Source organism: Carassius auratus, chromosome 16 (genome assembly GCF_003368295.1).
Source record: "Carassius auratus strain Wakin chromosome 16, ASM336829v1, whole genome shotgun sequence".
NCBI lineage: Eukaryota > Metazoa > Chordata > Actinopteri > Cypriniformes > Cyprinidae > Carassius > Carassius auratus.
The window spans coordinates 21844901-21862729 of NC_039258.1; the positions used below are offsets into that span (position 1 = coordinate 21844901).

The 17829-nt window shown below is 43.8% G+C and overlaps 1 protein-coding gene across 1 annotated transcript; it reads left to right on the forward strand.

Annotated features, from left to right (window-relative positions):
* The first annotated feature begins 402 nt into the window (after positions 1-402).
* Positions 403-14059, forward strand: LOC113116532 (uncharacterized). The gene is made up of 2 exons (XM_026284745.1): positions 403-501; positions 12465-14059. The coding sequence occupies exon 2, from the start codon at positions 12470-12472 to the stop codon at positions 13919-13921; it is 1452 nt and encodes a 483-aa protein (XP_026140530.1). The 5' UTR covers positions 403-501; positions 12465-12469; the 3' UTR covers positions 13922-14059.
* The last annotated feature ends 3770 nt before the right edge of the window (positions 14060-17829 follow it).

Below are 17829 nucleotides of genomic sequence, written 5' to 3' on the forward strand. Positions count from 1 at the left end.
GTGGATCTTGAGGATCCCTGCTTTAGATTAACAGGTTATGTATGTCTCCCTGTAATAACCCATCTGACTGATTCTGATCATCAGCTTGTTGGGACAAGTGATCAGGGACCTGTCAGAACGCAGCTCAGTTCAGACAGCTCTCTCCTAACCAGTATGGTAAGGTGTATCTGAAAAGAGAGACATATAAAATGTGCAGAGCATCGTCAGGACCAGAATTAGCCTATATTGGCATTGCAATCAGTTATTTGAAGCTCATAAAAAGAAGTCAAAAACATACACCTTATTTGTTATCAGTGCCCCCACAAGAACCACAATCTAAGAAATAATCAGATTATTCAGACATCAATGAAAGAATGTGCCCTAAGGTCTACAATGAAGTGAGTCAGGAGGGTGGGGCTGAATTAAGAAATCATTTTATCTGTTCGCTGAGGAAAACTTCTGTTGAAAAGACACCATTTCACATTGTTATACGAACAGCGTGTAGTGATACCATATCTGACGGTAAGATTAAGCTTTTCTAATGTAACTTGATTTTTCCCTGAACATGTTTGACATTTTGTATTTTATGTGTGTGTGTGTGTGTGTGTGTGTGTTTTACAGCATAACTTTTAAGAAACATCAGTCACATTTTTTTTTCTCAACTTCAATGTGCCCAAATAGACCTAAAATGTGGTCAAATTTTGTAAAGTGCACTCTTTGATCTTGTGTCTTGATATGATCTCACCTCGACTGTTCTTTTGATTTTCCCATTCTTTACTTGTACTCTGTAATGCCATTGTCCTCTCGTTTTTGTCACCTTTCCTTCAGCCTTTCCAAATGATCCTGATTCTGTCTTGCATAAACTAATTGCTCAATCAGTATGATATTTATGTGGCTTCCTTTGGTCCCTTACCTGATATTTAATTTCCTTTTATATATATATCAGACTACTTCTAACCCCAGGTTGAGAGTTATAGTTCCAACTACGTCATTTTGCAATGCTTTTTGTGAATGTTTGTTTGAACTATTGTTTCAAGAAACACCTGAATCGTGGAACTATGTTGGTAATAAGAAAACTTGTGATCATAGTTCACAACGTGGGGAAAAAAACTGCTGCCTCATCTGTTTCATTGCAACTTTAAGGGGTGCAACTAAGTATGAAAAATTACAAAAAAGTATATTAAAAGTAGACTATTTAGAAGAAAGGATTGTTCACCCTGTTGGACAATATTTCAGCAGTTCCATTTAGGCAAGGCAAAGCATGGCATATTTATTTATATAGCATATTTCATACACACCCTTACCAAAAAGTTGTATATTTCAAGTTTATTTGACTAAGTATACTTAAGTAAAGTTCAAGTATATTTTTAAGTATACTTTATGTATAAAGTATACAAATATCAGTGTTCTAGTAGTATACTTGTAAGTGTACTGTTTCAATACTCCTTGGGACTAAATTGGCCCACTTTCTAGTATATAAAAGTATACTTTTAAGTATACTTTAAGCATAACAGTACCCTATTGTTAATCTCTCATTGGGTTCAGCTGTTCCCTATTACCGCTGGCGTTCGTGCACCAGCACACGCACCTGTTCTGTGTCTTCGCGCTGATTGTGCTGCCTAATTCTCCCTGTTCTTTGTTCTTGTCTGTGTCTGGGAATTGTTTAATGTGAGTGTGACGTGCTTCTCGACGTCTCGCTTTACACTAGGGCTGGGACGATAAATCGATGCAGAATCGATTCGTGGATCGATTCTTAGATTTTCAGAATGCATCTGGATTCCTCTGGAATCGATTCTGAGCTTAGATTTTAACAGCAGATGGCGCTCTAATCTGGTTTTTATCTGCACACGCAAATGCTCATGAAGAAGACTCATCTAATTTTTACTTCATCTAAGAATGCTTTTATGATGCAAGATTAGTGTAAACACAGCCCACTGTGAACACCTCTGTAATTCGCTTCAACCTTTTTGAGTTTTATTAATGATTATTTTAGGTTCAAGTATCTGTAAGGATTTGGGAAGGAGCAGAGTACGGGTGTTTCTAAAGCATGCAGTGCCATCTGCTGTTCAAAACTAAGCTCAGAATCGATTCGAGAAAGAATCGCGATGCATCCGGTAAATCTCAGAATCAATGCTGAACCATCTCTCGATTTGCGATTGTAATGATCGAACCAAGTTCAGGTATCTTTGAAGGAAGGAGACCGGAGTTGGCGTACTGAGGCTTGTGGGAAATTTATTAACAACTCAAAAAACAAAAACGATCTCGCTCCATATACTTAATTAACTTCACAGCTCTTTCTCCACACTGGCTTCACGGTCCCGCGAGTCCTCAGTTCTCTCTCTCTCTTGCCGTCTTTCAGCTGTCTTAAATACTGCCTCCACACGCCAATCACTGCAATCAGAAGCAGGTGTTAGTCATTTTCCACTTGACCCACTTACCACCGCTCGTCTCCTCGCTCTCTCTCCCGTCGCAGACCTCGCTGAACCACGCCTCCCGTGCCACATACCCCCACCGCCCGACTCAGGCTGGGGAGCCATCCGGCCTGCAGCCCCCCCCCCCCCCATTCCTGGAGAGAAATTCGGCCACAGCCATCTGCGCCCCCCGGTTTGTGAATCACCTTGAACTTAAATGGCTGTAAGGCCAGATACCAACGGGTGATTTGCACGGTGGAGCCACTGGAGGGGTGCATGGTCCGAGCAGAGGGTGAACTCTTGGCCCAGGAGGTAATAACGAAGGGTGAGCACTGCCCACCTGATGGCCAAACACTCCTTCTCTATGGTGCTGTACTTAGTCTCCTTTGAGAGCTTCCGACTAATGTACAGCACTGGGCGGTCCTCCCCCTCCACCTCCTGGGACAAGACCGTGCCTAGCCCCCTGTCCGACACGTCAGTCTGCAACAGAAAGGGGAGAGAAAAGTTAGGAGAGTGCAGGAGCGGTCTGCCACACAGGGCAGCCTTAACCCCGATAAAGGCCTGTTGGCACTGCTCTGTCCACTGGACCGTATCTGGTACCTCCTTTTTACTCTGGTGAGTCAGTGAGCTGGTGAGGTCCTAATAACCTGGAATAAACCTCCTCTAATATCCCGCCAGCCCCAGGAACTGCCTCACCTCCTTTGTGGTCTTGGGCCTGGGGCAGGTCGCAATTGCTGCCGTCTTGTCAATTTGGGGACGCACCTGCCCGTGGCCCAAGTGGAAGCCCTCCACCCGGCCGACTGCGCACTTCTTCGGGTTGGCCATTAGCCCCGCCCATCTCAACACCCTCAGGACAGCCCTCACATGCTCCATATGCCGCTGCCAGTCCCCACTATAAATGATGGTATCATCCAGGTTAGGCCACGGCATATGCAGCATGGGGCCGCAGAACTCGATCCATGAGTCGCTGAAACGTAGCTGGGGCCCTGAACAAGCCGAAAGGAAGCTTCACAACTTGGTGTAATCCAAACAGCGTGGTGAAGGTTGTTTTTTCTTGTGTTCAGGTAATTTAAATGGCCGGCTGCGAACCACCACCACACCTTGCTCGGTCTCAATATGGTGCTGAATCAGATTGGTACGACCAGGTAGAGGCAAATTCTAATTGCAAACGGCTGATGTCAGTGAGTTGCGAGGGAGAGAGGTGATCCCCTCCCGGGGCCAGGGCGAGGGATTTGTCTTTGATAATCGCTTCTGGCCCGAGATCCTCCTCTCCACTGACTGCCGTCGCCAGCAACACTGATTCCTCCTCACTCCATTTTTTAAGGAGGTTGAGGTGATACATTTTCTGTGCGTCGCCTCTATCTGTTCGTATTACTTCATAATTGAGATCGCCCAAACGCTGTGTGACCTCAAAGGGTCCTTGCCACTTTGCTAATAACTTAGAGCTGGAGGTTGGCAGTAATACAGGTACTTTTTCTCCCGGTGAAAATTCTCGAAGCTTAAGTTCCCCTGATATACAACTGGCTCTGCCTGCCCTGGGCTTTAAGCAAATTCTCCATAGAAAGCTGCCCCAGTGTATGAAGTTTTGCCCTCAGGTCTATGACATACTGAATTTCGTTCTTGCTATCCGACCGTCCGTCCTCCCAAACTTCTTTTAAGACGTCTAACACCCCACGGGGCTGGCGTCCATAAAGAAGCTTGAAGGGGGAAAACCCTGTGGAGGCTTGGGGGACCTCGCACACAGCGAATAAGAGGGGTCCCAGCCATCTGTCCCAATTTTTCGCGTCTTCTTGAACGAATTTCCGAATCATTGTTTTCAACGTGCGATTAAACCGCTCGACCAGTCCGTCCATTTTGTGGGTGATAGATGCTGGTACGTACCACTTTAATGCCCAACAATTCGTAAAATTTGCTTAACGTGTGTGACATAAACGCGGTGCCCTGATCTGTCAGAATCTGTCACCAACTGACATTCCAGACACAATGAGCACCACCTGCGCACATTCTTGTGAATGCCCAGCCTAAAAATCTTGTCATTAGACGTTTTAGTGTCGCCGTCACTCCTAAATGCCCTGCCATTGGATTACAATACGCCGTCTGGAACAAAATTTCCCGACGGCTCAGAGGTACTAACAACTGGGTTGTATCCTCTTTTGTTTGAGCGTCGTGGGCCACTCGATACAACCAATACTTAATAATGGCAAAATACGGGAATGAAAGCGCACGATCAGGGTGGAGAACCTGCCCATCGATGGAACGGACCTGCTCGAATGCGTGTTTGAGGGTCGCATCTTGGGACTGTTCCAAGGGGAAGTCTTAGCGACTGGAGAGGGTTAGCTTGGTTCCCCTGAGACAGCCCCACTAGGTCCTGGCACCTGAGTGCTCGCCCGCCCCCCGGTCGTCTCTTCTTCCCAGATGCATCCACTGTTAAACACCCCAATAATTGTTCGAAAGCGGGCCAATTGGTTCCCAAAATTAGTGGATGTCGGAGGCGCGAACTAACGGCCACCTCCACATAATGCTTTTTTCCCCTAAATTTGATAGCTATGGCTTTTACGGGCTATTCCACTATATCCCCGTGCACACACCTCACCTTAACCATGCGACCCGTATCCAATTCCCCCATTTGTATCAGGCTTTGATGGATGGAGGTCTGGTTACAACCTGAATCTACCAAAGCCTGATAGGTACCCCCCTTAATACTCATGGGTATTTGGTACAACCCGGCTTGATCGGGGGCAGCCTGCGGGTCGTCCGGGATCCGGACCTCGTCCCCACCTCCATGACCGGGCACCGATCCACGAAATGGCCCGGATCCCCGCAACACCAGCAGGCCAGCCCAGGCCTCCCCGCCGCTCTAGTGGCAGGAAGTGGGTTGGGGAATTGGCGTGGGAAGGCAGTATGTGGCTCCTCGAGTCCCTCCTGGTGCGGCGACCCCAATCCCCTGGAAGGGCCTCGTGGCCCGGCCGCTGTCTCCATCCCTGTCGTCCAGAGGGGGGCAGCCCTCGATGTCCCCGCAAAACAAGTCCTCGGAGCAGGAACTGGTTTCTGAGAAGATCCAGATCCAGCGCCATATCCAGCGACACCGGACGGTGGCATTGGACCCACTGGGCAGTCCTCTTTGACAGGCGGGAGATGGACTGCTCCAGTACCACCTTGTTGATGATGCCCTCGGCGCCGCTTCCTCCGGCCAACAGCCATTTGCGGAACGAGTCCCGGAGCTGCTGTGCCAGGACAAAGGGTCGGCCCACTTCTGTCAATTCCAATGACTAGAGGCGCTGTCGGTGTTGCTCAGGGCTGAACCTCCCCGTCCAGCAAGCTCCGGAACAGCTCGCAATCTTCCTGCTGGACCTTCATTATCACCTGGAACCGATGCTTGTGGTCCTCCCGCAAGTCTAGCAGGGCTTGATGGTGTTCTTGATGCAGGCCCGCGAGCGATGTGATGATGTCCGCAAATGGCGACGCTGGTGGTCCTGACGGAGTTTGCATGGCGGCGTTGTTCTCCTTCCTTCCCGGGTTTCGGCACCAGTGTAATGATCGAACCAAGTTCAGGTATGTTTGAAGGAAGGAGACTGGAGTCGGCGTACTGAGGCTCGTGGGAAATTTATTAACAACTCAAAAACGATCTTGTGCCATATACTTCATTAACTTCACAGCTCTTTCTCCACACTGGCTTCATGGTCCCGCGAGTCCTCAGTTCTCTCTCTCTCTTGCCCTCTTTCAGCTGTCTAAAATACTGCCTCCCCACGCCAATCACTGCAGTCAGAACCAGGTGTTAGTCATTTTCCACTTGACCCACTTACCACCTCTCGTCTCCTCGCTCTCTCTCCCGTCGCAGACCTCGCTGAACCACGCCTCCCGTGCCACAGCGATGCATCAATTTATTTTCCCAGCCCTACTTTACGGAGTTTGTGTGTGTGTGTGTGTTAGCAGCCATTATTCAGAGTCTGAGTCCCAGTCCCAGTCCAGAGCCCAACGTGTTTCTGCTGTCCTGATCTGCTGTGCTGGGTCCTCTGTCTACAGGCGTGGTTGCCACTATTTGCCAGCCTGGACTGTCTCAGCCGGCTTATGCTTCATTCCAGTTGGACTGCACTTCAGTCAAGGATCTGTGACTCGGGAAGCAACTGTATGATCCTTAGTTCTTAGGCAGTCTGTTTGTGTTTGTTTTCAGGACTGAATAAACTGTGCAAACCTCTTTCACCTCTGGGTCATCTCAGGTCTCCTGACAGAATTCCCGGACCAAGATATGGAACTGGCGAAGGATGCACCGATTCGCTCCATGGTGGAGATTCAGGGGGTAATGCTGGGCCATCATGAGGAGGAGCTCTCCGCAGCAAGACATGCGGTTGAGAACCTCGCTGGTCAAGTGACGGATTTATCGCACTGTTTTCAATTCCTCTATCATGAGCTTTCAGATTCTCCGCCTCTCAGCCAAGCCCCCGAACTGAGAGTGAACAATCCACCAAGATATGCCAGTGAGCCCAATGAATGCAAGGCCTTCCTAAGTCAATGTGAAGTTGTCTTTTCTCTCCAACCCACCCACCGTGCGAAGGTTGCATTTGTCATCTCTTTGCTGACAGAAAGAGAGCGAGACTGGGCCACAGTGGTCTGGGAGGCGGAGGCGGTATGCTGCCAGTCCTTTGCTTCGTTCCGGGAGGAAATGGTAAAGGTCTTTGACTCTTCCGTAAGTGGATGCAAAGCATTATGAACAAGCAGTGGGCTCGTGAAAAGAAGATTCCTTTGAGACTCGAAGACCCTACTCCTGTGTTTTCGTTAGACGGCAGTGAGCTGCCTGGTATACACTTTGTCACAGTAACGGTGAGTCTCACCATCTCGGGCAACCACCAAGAGACTATTTCCTTTTCTATTCTTTGTTCTACCATTGCCCCTATAGTCTTGGGTCATCCTTGACTCATTCAACATAATCCTCAAATTAACAAGGAACTATTCAGTTTTGGAATTTGTCTTGCCATGTTCCAGGAGGAGCCTGGTGATTTCTCCGGAGTGCCAGAGAAGTATCACGATCTGCGGGAGGTCTTCAGTCGTTCCCGGGCTGCATCTTTCCCACCTCACCATCCTTATGACAGCAGTATAGAATTACTTCCTGGTACTACTCTCCCCACTGCCATTTATACTCTCTGCCAGCCCCGAGCGTGAGTCTCTTGAGAAATATTTATCTGAGGGTCTTGCTGCCGATACTAACATTCCTTCCACCTCTCCCGCCAGTGCAGTTTTTTTTTTTGTTAAAAAAAAGGATGGCTCATTGTGCCCCTGTATTGATTACAGGGGGTTGAATGACATAAAAGTTTAGAATCACTACCCTTTGCCCCTTATGTCATCCACTTTTGAGATGCTTCAGGGAGCTTCACCAAGCTAGACCTCTGTAACACTTACCATTTAGTGCATATTAGAGCGGGAGATGAGTGGAAGATGCCGTTTAATACTCCCCTCGGTCACTTTGAGTATTGGGTTCTTCCGTTCGGCCTACTCAATGCACCGGCAGTCTTTCGAGCCTTGGTCAATGACATTCTGAGAGACATGCTCAACATTTTCATTTTCGAATACTTGGATGACATCCTCATCATTTCTCCGTCTCTGGCGGTGCATGTCCAGCATGTTCATCATGTCCTGCAATGCCTACTGGAGAACAAAATTTTTGTTAAGGCTGAGAAGTGCGTGTTTCATGCCCAATCGGTGTCCTTCCTGGGTTCGGTGATCTCTGCTGACGGCATCAGCATGGATCCGGCTAAGATAAGCATGCTGATAGAGTGGCCCATCCCAGATTCTCACATTGCTCTCCAGCGTTTTCTGGGATTCGCTCATTTCTATCTGCATTTTATTGCTAATTTTAGTCACATTGCCACACCTCTAACAACACTCACTTCATCATAGAGACATTTTAGTTGGAGCAAGAGAGCCCAGCGCGCTTTTATTAGACTGAAGGAGCTGCTATGATGTCACCATGGCCACTGTCCTTTCCCAGTGCTCCCCTACTGATAATAAGGTCCATCCTTGCATGTTCTTCTCACACGCCTCTCATCTGCTGAATTAAATTACGACATCGGTAACCACAAGCTTCTTGCCATTCGTTTGGCTTTAGGTAGCGCCACTGGTTAGAGGGTTCCTCTGTTCCATTCATTGTATGGACAGATCATAGAAACCTCGAGTATATCCGGTCGGCTAAATGCATCTAAATGCATCCGTCGAATGCACGAATGCTTGTTGGGCACTATTTTTCTGATGTTTTGATTTAACTTTTTCTTACAGACCTGGGTCAAAGAATACTAAGCCTGATGCTCTTTCACGGCAGTGTGGCTCCGCTGGGGACGCCTCTTCCTCTGAGCCCATCCTACCGGAGGGTTGCGTAGTAGCAGGTATTTCTTGGGGAATCGAGAGACAAGTCAAAGCCGCTCTTACTGGTATTTCCATTCCCAGACAATGCCCTCCTGGCCTATTGTTTGTCCCTCTGCCCATGAGACCCGTCGTTCTTGGCTGGGGCCATTCCTCTAAACCCTCGCATCCCTAAGTCAACGATTTTGGTGGCCTTCTAGGACGTGCCATGTGCGTTGGTTTGTTTCATCATGTTCTGTATGTGCTCAGACCAAGTCTAAGAACTCTCTGCCCGCTGGGCTTCTTAGACCCCTCCCCATTCCATCTCGTCCATGGTCGCACATAGCCATGGATTTCATTACTGGTCTTCCGGCTTCAAATAATAACAGTGTCATTTTGACTATAGTCAATAGTTTTTCGAAATCAGCCCATTTTGTGCCACTTAACAAGCTCCCCTTCGACAAGGAGACCATGCAAATTAGTATTTAGAATGTTTTCCATTTGCACAGTCTCCCCACCAACATCGTCTCAGACAGGGGTCCCCAATTTTCTTCGCAATTCCGAAGAGAGTCCTGCTGATTGATTGGTGCATCCGCCAGTTTATCCTCAGGATTAACGTACTTAGAGAGATGTTAGGTCCGCCCTATGTCAAAGTAGAGAGCGTACCCTCCGTGCTGCCCATCTTCATCGCGTTAAAGCACCTATGTATATCAGTGGACTAAGGGTATGGTTATCCACCAAGGACAGACTACTACAGACCGAGTCAGACCCAGTCAGACCCAGACCTTAGTCCAGAGGCCTTCAAGCTCAAATTGCCTCCCAATTTGAGGTGCGTCCACCCAGTTTTCCATGTCTCATGTATTAAGCCAGTTGTTTGTGCTCCCGTCCCCGCCCTGCCCACTGTCCTGCTCTTGTTAAGAGTTCTCCTATTAACACGGTCAGGAGATTGCTGGACACGCGCCGCCGGGGTCGGGGCTTCCAGTATCTCGTCGATTGGGAGGGTTATGTTCCAGAGGAGACCTGAGGACTGGTGTGATATGCTCAGATTTTCTGGTTCTTGTCAGAATCCTGGCAGCAGTGTTCTGGATGAGCTGTAGTTGTCTAATGGTCTTCTTGGGAAGGCCAGTGAGAAGACCATTACAATAGTCCAATTTAGTTACTGCATTGACATGACTAATGAAACTAAGGTCTGTCCAGAATCACACTAAGATTCCTGACTTGATTTTAAGTTGCTAGTACCCTAGAATCAAGGTATGCATTCACCTTGAGAACTTCAACTTTGTTTCCAAATACAATGACTTCAGTTTTTATTTCTTGTTTAACTGAAGAAAGTTCTGGCACATCCAACTGTTAATTTAATCAGTGCATTGGCAGAGGGAGTCGATAGCCACATTTCCACTGTTGGGACAGCGCGAGCCAGGGCTTAAAATGGGCCGGGCGGGGCTAAAAGCCTCGGGCCAGTAGCACCGAGGCCAGAATAACGCAGGGTCTCCACAGTGGAGCCTGAAGCTGGTAATGGTAATGTTCATGTCTAGTGTGCACAGTCTTTTAAATCGCTTATAAATATTTCTGCATTGAATGGTGATTAAAATCCAGATCAAATCAAGTTATTGCAAACACTCCTGCTTACTGAAAGTGAGTTTTGAGCTCAACTTATTTAAAAAAGTTTTTAATGCTGGTGTTATAGCTGTTAGCTTTCTGAAATGATCCGCTGCGCCGACTCTCTCTATTTTTATAAAAGCTCCCGAACAAAAATCATTAATATATTTTTATGACATATGCTACGTTGAGCTAAACTCTCGAGACAAGACGACAGATAAAATATGTTACCTAATAAATACACAATTGTGATAGAGAATAAGAAGCTGACATCTGATTTCTCCATGTTTACTGTGTAACGTTAATGTTTAGCGTGCATAGTCTTTTACATCGCTTATAAATATTTCTGCCTTGTTTGGTGATTATAATTCACATCGGATCAAGTTATTTCAAACACTTGCTGCTGACTAAGTGTGATTTTTGACCTCAACTTATTTTAAATAGTCTTTAATGCTGGTGTTAAAGCTGTTATCTTTCTGAAATGATCTGCGCTGACGATCTCCAGACACGGAGAAACTCCGCCTTTGTTCATAACCCCTAATCTAGCACCAGCTGGCCCGCTTTGGACCAAGGTTTTCGTCGGGCCAAAAAACCCTGTCCATTGGCCCCGTGGAAGCCCCAACGAGGCACGATCAAGCACCGGAAGTGACAGTGGAAACGCCCTGGCATGCACTTGCACACCCGATTTAAGCTCGACAGTGGAAACACGGCTAATGGGGTTGTAGTCATTTGGAGTTAAGGCTAGATAAATCTGGGTGTCATCAGCGTAGGTGTGATAGGCAATTCGGTTCTTTGAAGTTATTTGACTTAGTGGGAATTGAGAATTGAGCCTTGTGGGACTCCGCATGTCATGAACGTCCACTTAGACTTATGCTCTCCTAGAGTCACACAATAACCTCTCCCTTCTAAGTATGACCTGAACCATTTGAGAACCATCCCACAAATCCCGACCCAGTTTTCCAGTCTCTCTAGTAGTATGTTATGATCAACATTGTCAAATGCAGCACTGAGATTTAGTAGGACCAGCACTGATTATTTGCCAGAATCAGAATTTAAAAAAATATAATTTCTTAACTTAATAAGCGCTGTCTCTGTGCTGTGATGCGGTCGGAAACAAGATTGAAAATAGTCCAGGGATCCATTTGGGTTTAAGTATTTGTTCAGATGATTAAAAACTACATTTTCAATAATCTTGCCTATGAAAGGACATTTTTATATTGGTCTATTATTGCTCAATATTATCAAGATTGCTATCAAGAAGGGGTTTAAAAACTGCAGTTTTCAGCGAGTTTGGAAAAGTCCCAGAAAGTGAGGCCTTCACCATTTCTAAGAGATCTGCTTTTTTCACCCTTTTGAAAAAATATGTGTGAAGTGTGTCAAGAACCTCATAAACAGTAAGTCTTCTCAAACCTCATAAACAGTAACTTAAAGAACACTCACACTATTTTTGCTAAGAGACTGACAACCCCCCCCCCCCCCCCCCCCCAAGTCAGATTCCCAGTGCAATGCTCTCAGACAGACGAGTTTGCTTCCTTCTTTTCTGAGAAGATCAATAAGGCAATTAGCACATCCCCAAGTTATGCAGTCTTACAGATTCGACCAGAATATCAAAAAGAAGATACTATGTCTGCTTAGAAAAATTGACAGCAAAATTTTGGAAGAAAAGCTGTGGCTAGTTTCACATTAAAAGCATGAAGGCTGTCTTTATAGATGATATAGTGAATTTCAAGTTTTGTCTACTGCCACATCCACTTAGCTTTTCTGCTATTCACTATTTAATGATAATAGTGAAACAGAAATTACACACTTTTGATTTAGTAGGCTACTTGTCCTGTGGTAAAAAGTTTACATTATTGTTGTCTGTCATTGACTTCCCAGCCAACATTTCAAGGTTGAACAATGAGGGTTTGAAGTATTTCCATGGGTTCCATGTCAGCCTTATCTGAATTAACCCATAAAAATCTAATTTACGTAGAATATGACTGGGTCTAATCCAGATAGGCCTGACATGGACAGAACCAATGGACAAACCCATTCAAGCTCATAACGTGCCTACATTGGCGACCACCATGAAATGTTGGCTAGGCTGATGTTAATAGCTGATGCAACACAATTTGACAAATGTTTCTTAACTATTTTTTCTAGAGACCATGAGCCCAGTGATGGAGTCTGTCAAGGGCTTTGTGCTTGGAGCCGTGGCTGGAGGTACTCTGGGAGCCACGGAGGTACCGCTGAATCGAATAATGTCAGAGATCATCTCAGGAGCCCAACTGAAAGCTGTTATGTCTGGCATTAAGAGCATTGGGGCACTTGGACTGGGTGCACTTCTAGGAACTACTGCACTCATCACATCTATGGCATTGATGGTGACGGGGGTCACCGTAGCCGCTTCTGTGGCCTTGTGTCTATTGAGATTGAGGAAGAGTGAAGGATGGGTAGCAGCAGGATTGGCCGCGGCTCTCACCATGACTTCAAGCGGTGCAGCACTAGGGGCCATCATCGAAAATCTGAGCAAGAGCTACGGGATGGTCAGCCTGCTCTGGGCTTTGGGTATTTTTACAGTTTTGAAACTATTGATGCACTTCTTTGTCAAGTATTCATGCACAGGACGGGAATTCTGTGGATCAGTAGCCGATGCTACTAAGAGAGAACAAGCAAGACTACTTGCTTTGGAAATAGATCTAAGACGGCGGGCTGCATTGGAAATGGAAAAGCGGATTAAGGCCTGCGAGATGAAGAAACCAGAAGAGGATGGTCTGGTTTCTCGGGAGGTCCAACAAAGAGAAAGAGAAGAAATAAAGAGACAGCAAAGGAAGGCTGTTGAGTTGGAAATGCAGCAGAGGACTTCTCGACAACGCCTGCTGAAAGCTGTGGCCACATACATGGAGTTTCTTGCATTTTCTGGCATTCCAATGACTGTGACTGCTTTTGTGACTGCTGGCTTTGGCATCTTTGGCTTCGGAAATTACAGATTTGTTTTTGTTGTCCTGTTAGTCGTTGTGTTATGCATGTCGTTTTGGCTCATGAGTTCTCGGCGTTTGAACTTTTGGATGCTTATGGGTTGCATTGGAATGTTTGCCACATTTGCCATTGCCGTGCTGACTGTTCATGCCGGGCAGGAGGTGGCAGGCATGTCTGTCAAAATGCGCTTGGCAGGACAAAACATGACCAAGGAGAATATCAGCATCCGTATGACTTATGCATCCTCCGTACAGGCGATATCTGCAGGATTCTTCGTGTCAGAAGTCTGTCAGGTTGGTTTAGGGGCCACAGTCGGTGGTCCAGTGGCACGAGAGGCAGGAGGAAAGGTGATTTTGGGGGCGTCTGTAACCGCTGCGATTGTTTTGTCGATAGTTGAAGTGTCGTCGCAGATGCTGGGAGTCGGTGGTAAGGCGGGGGCTTTGCTGGGGGCGGCTGGAGCTGCTGGTGTGTCCATGGGAGGTGCTGCAGCCGTAGCGGTGAAATCGTCCTCATGGGGAGGAACAACAGGAACTACTGCTGGGATGATCGTTGGCTTATTGGTGTTTAGAGAGTGGGACATTATTAACATAGGGCTTCACATTTGTGTGGCATACCTGTTTGCCATGACAAATCTTTACTGAAATGCTATGTAACTGCTCTTTTTATTACTACAGTAATAACTTGGTAAGAATCGGCATCAGTAAAATTGAGCTTTTTTTTCTTCTTTTTCTTTCTTCTTTCTTGTTCTATTCTCACTTTATCACAGTTTTGTTCTCTATGTTTGCTCTAATATATATATATATATATATATATATATATATATACATATATATATATATATATATATATATATATATATATATATATATATATATATATATATATATATATATATATATACAGTGGGGATCGAAAGTTTGGGCACCCCTTGCAGAATCTGTGAAAATATGAGTAATTTTCAAAAAATAAGAGAGATCATACTAAATGCATGTTATTTTTTATTTAGTACTGTCCTGAGTAAGATATTGTACATAAAAGATATTAACATTTAGTCCACAAGACAAAAGAATTGCTGAAATTATTAAAATAACCCCACTCAAAAGTTTGGGAACCCTTGGTTCTTATTACTGTGTTCTGTTACCTGATGATCCTCGACTGTCTTTCTGTTTTGTGATGGTTGTGCATGAGTCCCTTGTTTGTTCTGAACAGTTAAACTGAGCAGCGTTCTTCAGAAAAATCTTTAAGGTCCTGCAGATTCTTCAGTTTTCCAGCATCTTTGCATATTTGAACCCTTTCCAGCAGTGACTGTATGATTTTGAGATACACCTTATCACACTGAGGACATTTGAGGGACTCAAACACAACTATTTAAAAAGATTCAAACATTCACTGATGCTCCAGAAGGAAACAAGATGCATTAAGAGCTTACTCCTGTCTTACTCAGGACAGTACTAAATAAAAAATAACATGCATTTAGTATGTTCTCTCTTATTTTTTGAAAATGACTCATGTTTTCACAGATTCTGCAAGGGGTGCCCAAACTTTCGATCCCCACTGTATATACATACATATATATATATATATATATATATATATATATATATATATATATATATATATACACACACACACACACACACACACACACTGAATATATGTTTTTGTTTATTTTTCATATGTCAGGATTCTTTTTTTTAATAGGCAAAGAAATACTTTAATCCATTTTTAAGTAGTGTAGAAATAAGGGAAAGGTAACAACTTTAATCAACAGGATTCTGTAAATTAAGATAATACATATGAACAATAAGGCACTATAGTGGCTCCTGTCAAATATTAAAATGTATTTGTCTGAATCTAAATTTTCCAGTGAGAAAAATGGTCAGAACGAACAATATGCCGTTATTTTGGTCATTATTGTAAAACAAACACTAGATGTTGTGTATGTGTCTGTGCATATTGACCTAATTATGTGCTACTTTCTTTCTACTTTATATTTTCTAATTGCCTCTTACTTTTTAAAGGGCTGATCCCAATCAGGAGATGCAGTGTTTGGTCATTTTTACTTTTTATTAAAATATTTTTATTTAATTTGGTCTGCTTTTGTTATTTTGATATGCTGGTTGGTAAAAAACTATATCATTGTTGTTGGCACATGACCACACTCGTCACACAGGTATAGAATACCATATGTACAAGAAATGGGATACAAAATCTTGTCTGCATTTTCTGGAAATTGTATTTTATTGAGTACTAGAGATTTAACCTAGAAGCAAAATTTAAAATGAATAAATAAAATAAATGAAAATAAATGACACTAGTTAACACATATGACTTTTCTTTCCAAATACTATATTAGTATAGTAATTAGATATATATGGCTTGAAGTTGTGTTTTACAACTTCAAAATATGAAGTGGACACTAGAGGGTGGTAAACACCATGATAATCAGTGTGACTGACCTTTTCCTACATCTAGAGCATTGCTCTTCATGGATACAGTAGAAATGTACAACTTCACAGAAATACACAGAGCACACTGACAATTTTCACTTGGGTATTGCAAATAAATTTCACTAAAGATAAAGAAAATCCAATTAACAGACTATTAAACTGATATAGATTTTTTTATATTATTATTATTATTATTTCAGAATCTTGAAATACACAAAAACACATATGTTTCTGTGACCCCTAACCCTAACCCTAACCCTAAAATGTTATTTTCTGTCCCCTAACCTAACCCTAAACCTACGTCCTTACAGAAAACCTGTTTGCATTATTACAATTTCAGATAAACATCATTTAATTTCATTAAAAAAAAAATTTTTCTCTCTCCTCATGGGGACCAGAGACATTTGGCCTTTCATAAAAAGGCATATCTATTTAAATTGTTATATACTATTAAAGTGATTCATCATTAGTGTTATCAAAATGAAGTCAACAGATTGTGTAAAGCACAAAAAAAATCACGGAGCATGCTGTGGGGTGTGAGCAGTTCAGATTGACGCTCCTGAACTGAAAGCGAGAGCAGTTGTGTCCGTCTCTGGAGGTCTGTGCTCTCAGGTGAGGGTCATAGTTTCTTTCTTCAGATGTCTGGCTTGAACGACAGAGTGCTGTGATCGTCCATCAGCTCTCTGAGTCCACTCATGTCTCTCTCATGGTCTCTGAAGAACTCATCCTGCAAGGTTTTGACAGGGCTTAGTTATTCTGCCAGCTGGGATCGATCATGGATGAGTCTGTTTTGATCTTCCTACATACAACACAGTTATACAATACACAAATATGTCAGTTTCACTACAGATTAAAAGCAGATTTCAAACTAAATACACAACTCTCAGAAGATGCACTTGGTGTTTTAAACGAGCTTTCCTCTGCATGTGTACGTGTGAGACTCGCTGGCACTGAGCGTGCTCAGAATCCTCAGACACAGCATCACTGTTCTCATAGCAACAATGCTCGTCTGTGTGAATCCTGCAAGTCATAACCCTGTTGTGTTTCTTGCTGTAATTGTCCCTTTGATCAAGTACACTAACATTTGGGGAAATGAGGGGGAGGGGGGGGGGGTATTTGGTCATGGCTGAAGTTATGTCAGATCATGATTTGTGTGAGTGTTATTTTAGTTGAAGTGAGATAATTATAGTTTTTATTAATATTTTTAATATTTAATATTTTAATATTTTTAATATTTTCAATAGTTTTTAGTAATTTAATTTCTATATATTTTATTGCATGCAATGTTTTAATCATTTTATTTCAAGTCATGAAAGTATTTTTATGGTTTTAGTTTCAGGTTTAGGTGTAGTTAACTACAATAACCTATTTTATTTTAAGATTGAAAGTCTGGATGATAAAATCTACATAGCAAAGATATATTAAATGAGGAAGGCATGGTAAAAAGGTTCTAAGAAAGCTTTAATGTGAACTTCATAAAACAAAAAATAAAAGACAAGAAAGAAAGAAATCAAATCGAGGATGCTAATGCACACGGTTCCAGTGTTTGTGTCCGTTCATAACTGTATCGTTGAGTTTGATCTCTTTAGGCCACAGAAATCTATTTTTCCAGCAGATGCTTCACTGCTGGATCTTTCCTGTGGACCGTTCCCTTGGTTGAGGCAAGGAAGAACAAAGAAGAGGACAGGCATGTGTTATTGATGTTATTGGCTTTTATAACCCAAGACAAAGTTAAGAAGAAAGGGCCCTTGGTTACATTGTAAGTGATTTGTTAGAAAAGTATTTGCATTGGCCGCAGTACAAACACATCACATGACGAATGCCTTATGTTAATAATACGTAATGTATTACAACAGTGGTTTTGGAGTTTCTTTTACAGCTCTTTCCCCAAAGCACAACATCTCTGACCCTGTTAACACTAGGGAAGAACTGAAGCATGTCTTAAAGAAAGAGCTGGTCCCCTTCTCAGGGCAAAAGGCTGAAGGATGGCACACATCTGCAGCCTCTTCTCACTGCACACAGATGACAAATCGCCAGCTTTACATCAACTTTAATAGAAAGATTAGTCAAAATTGGTTTTAAGGACAAATTCTTACAAT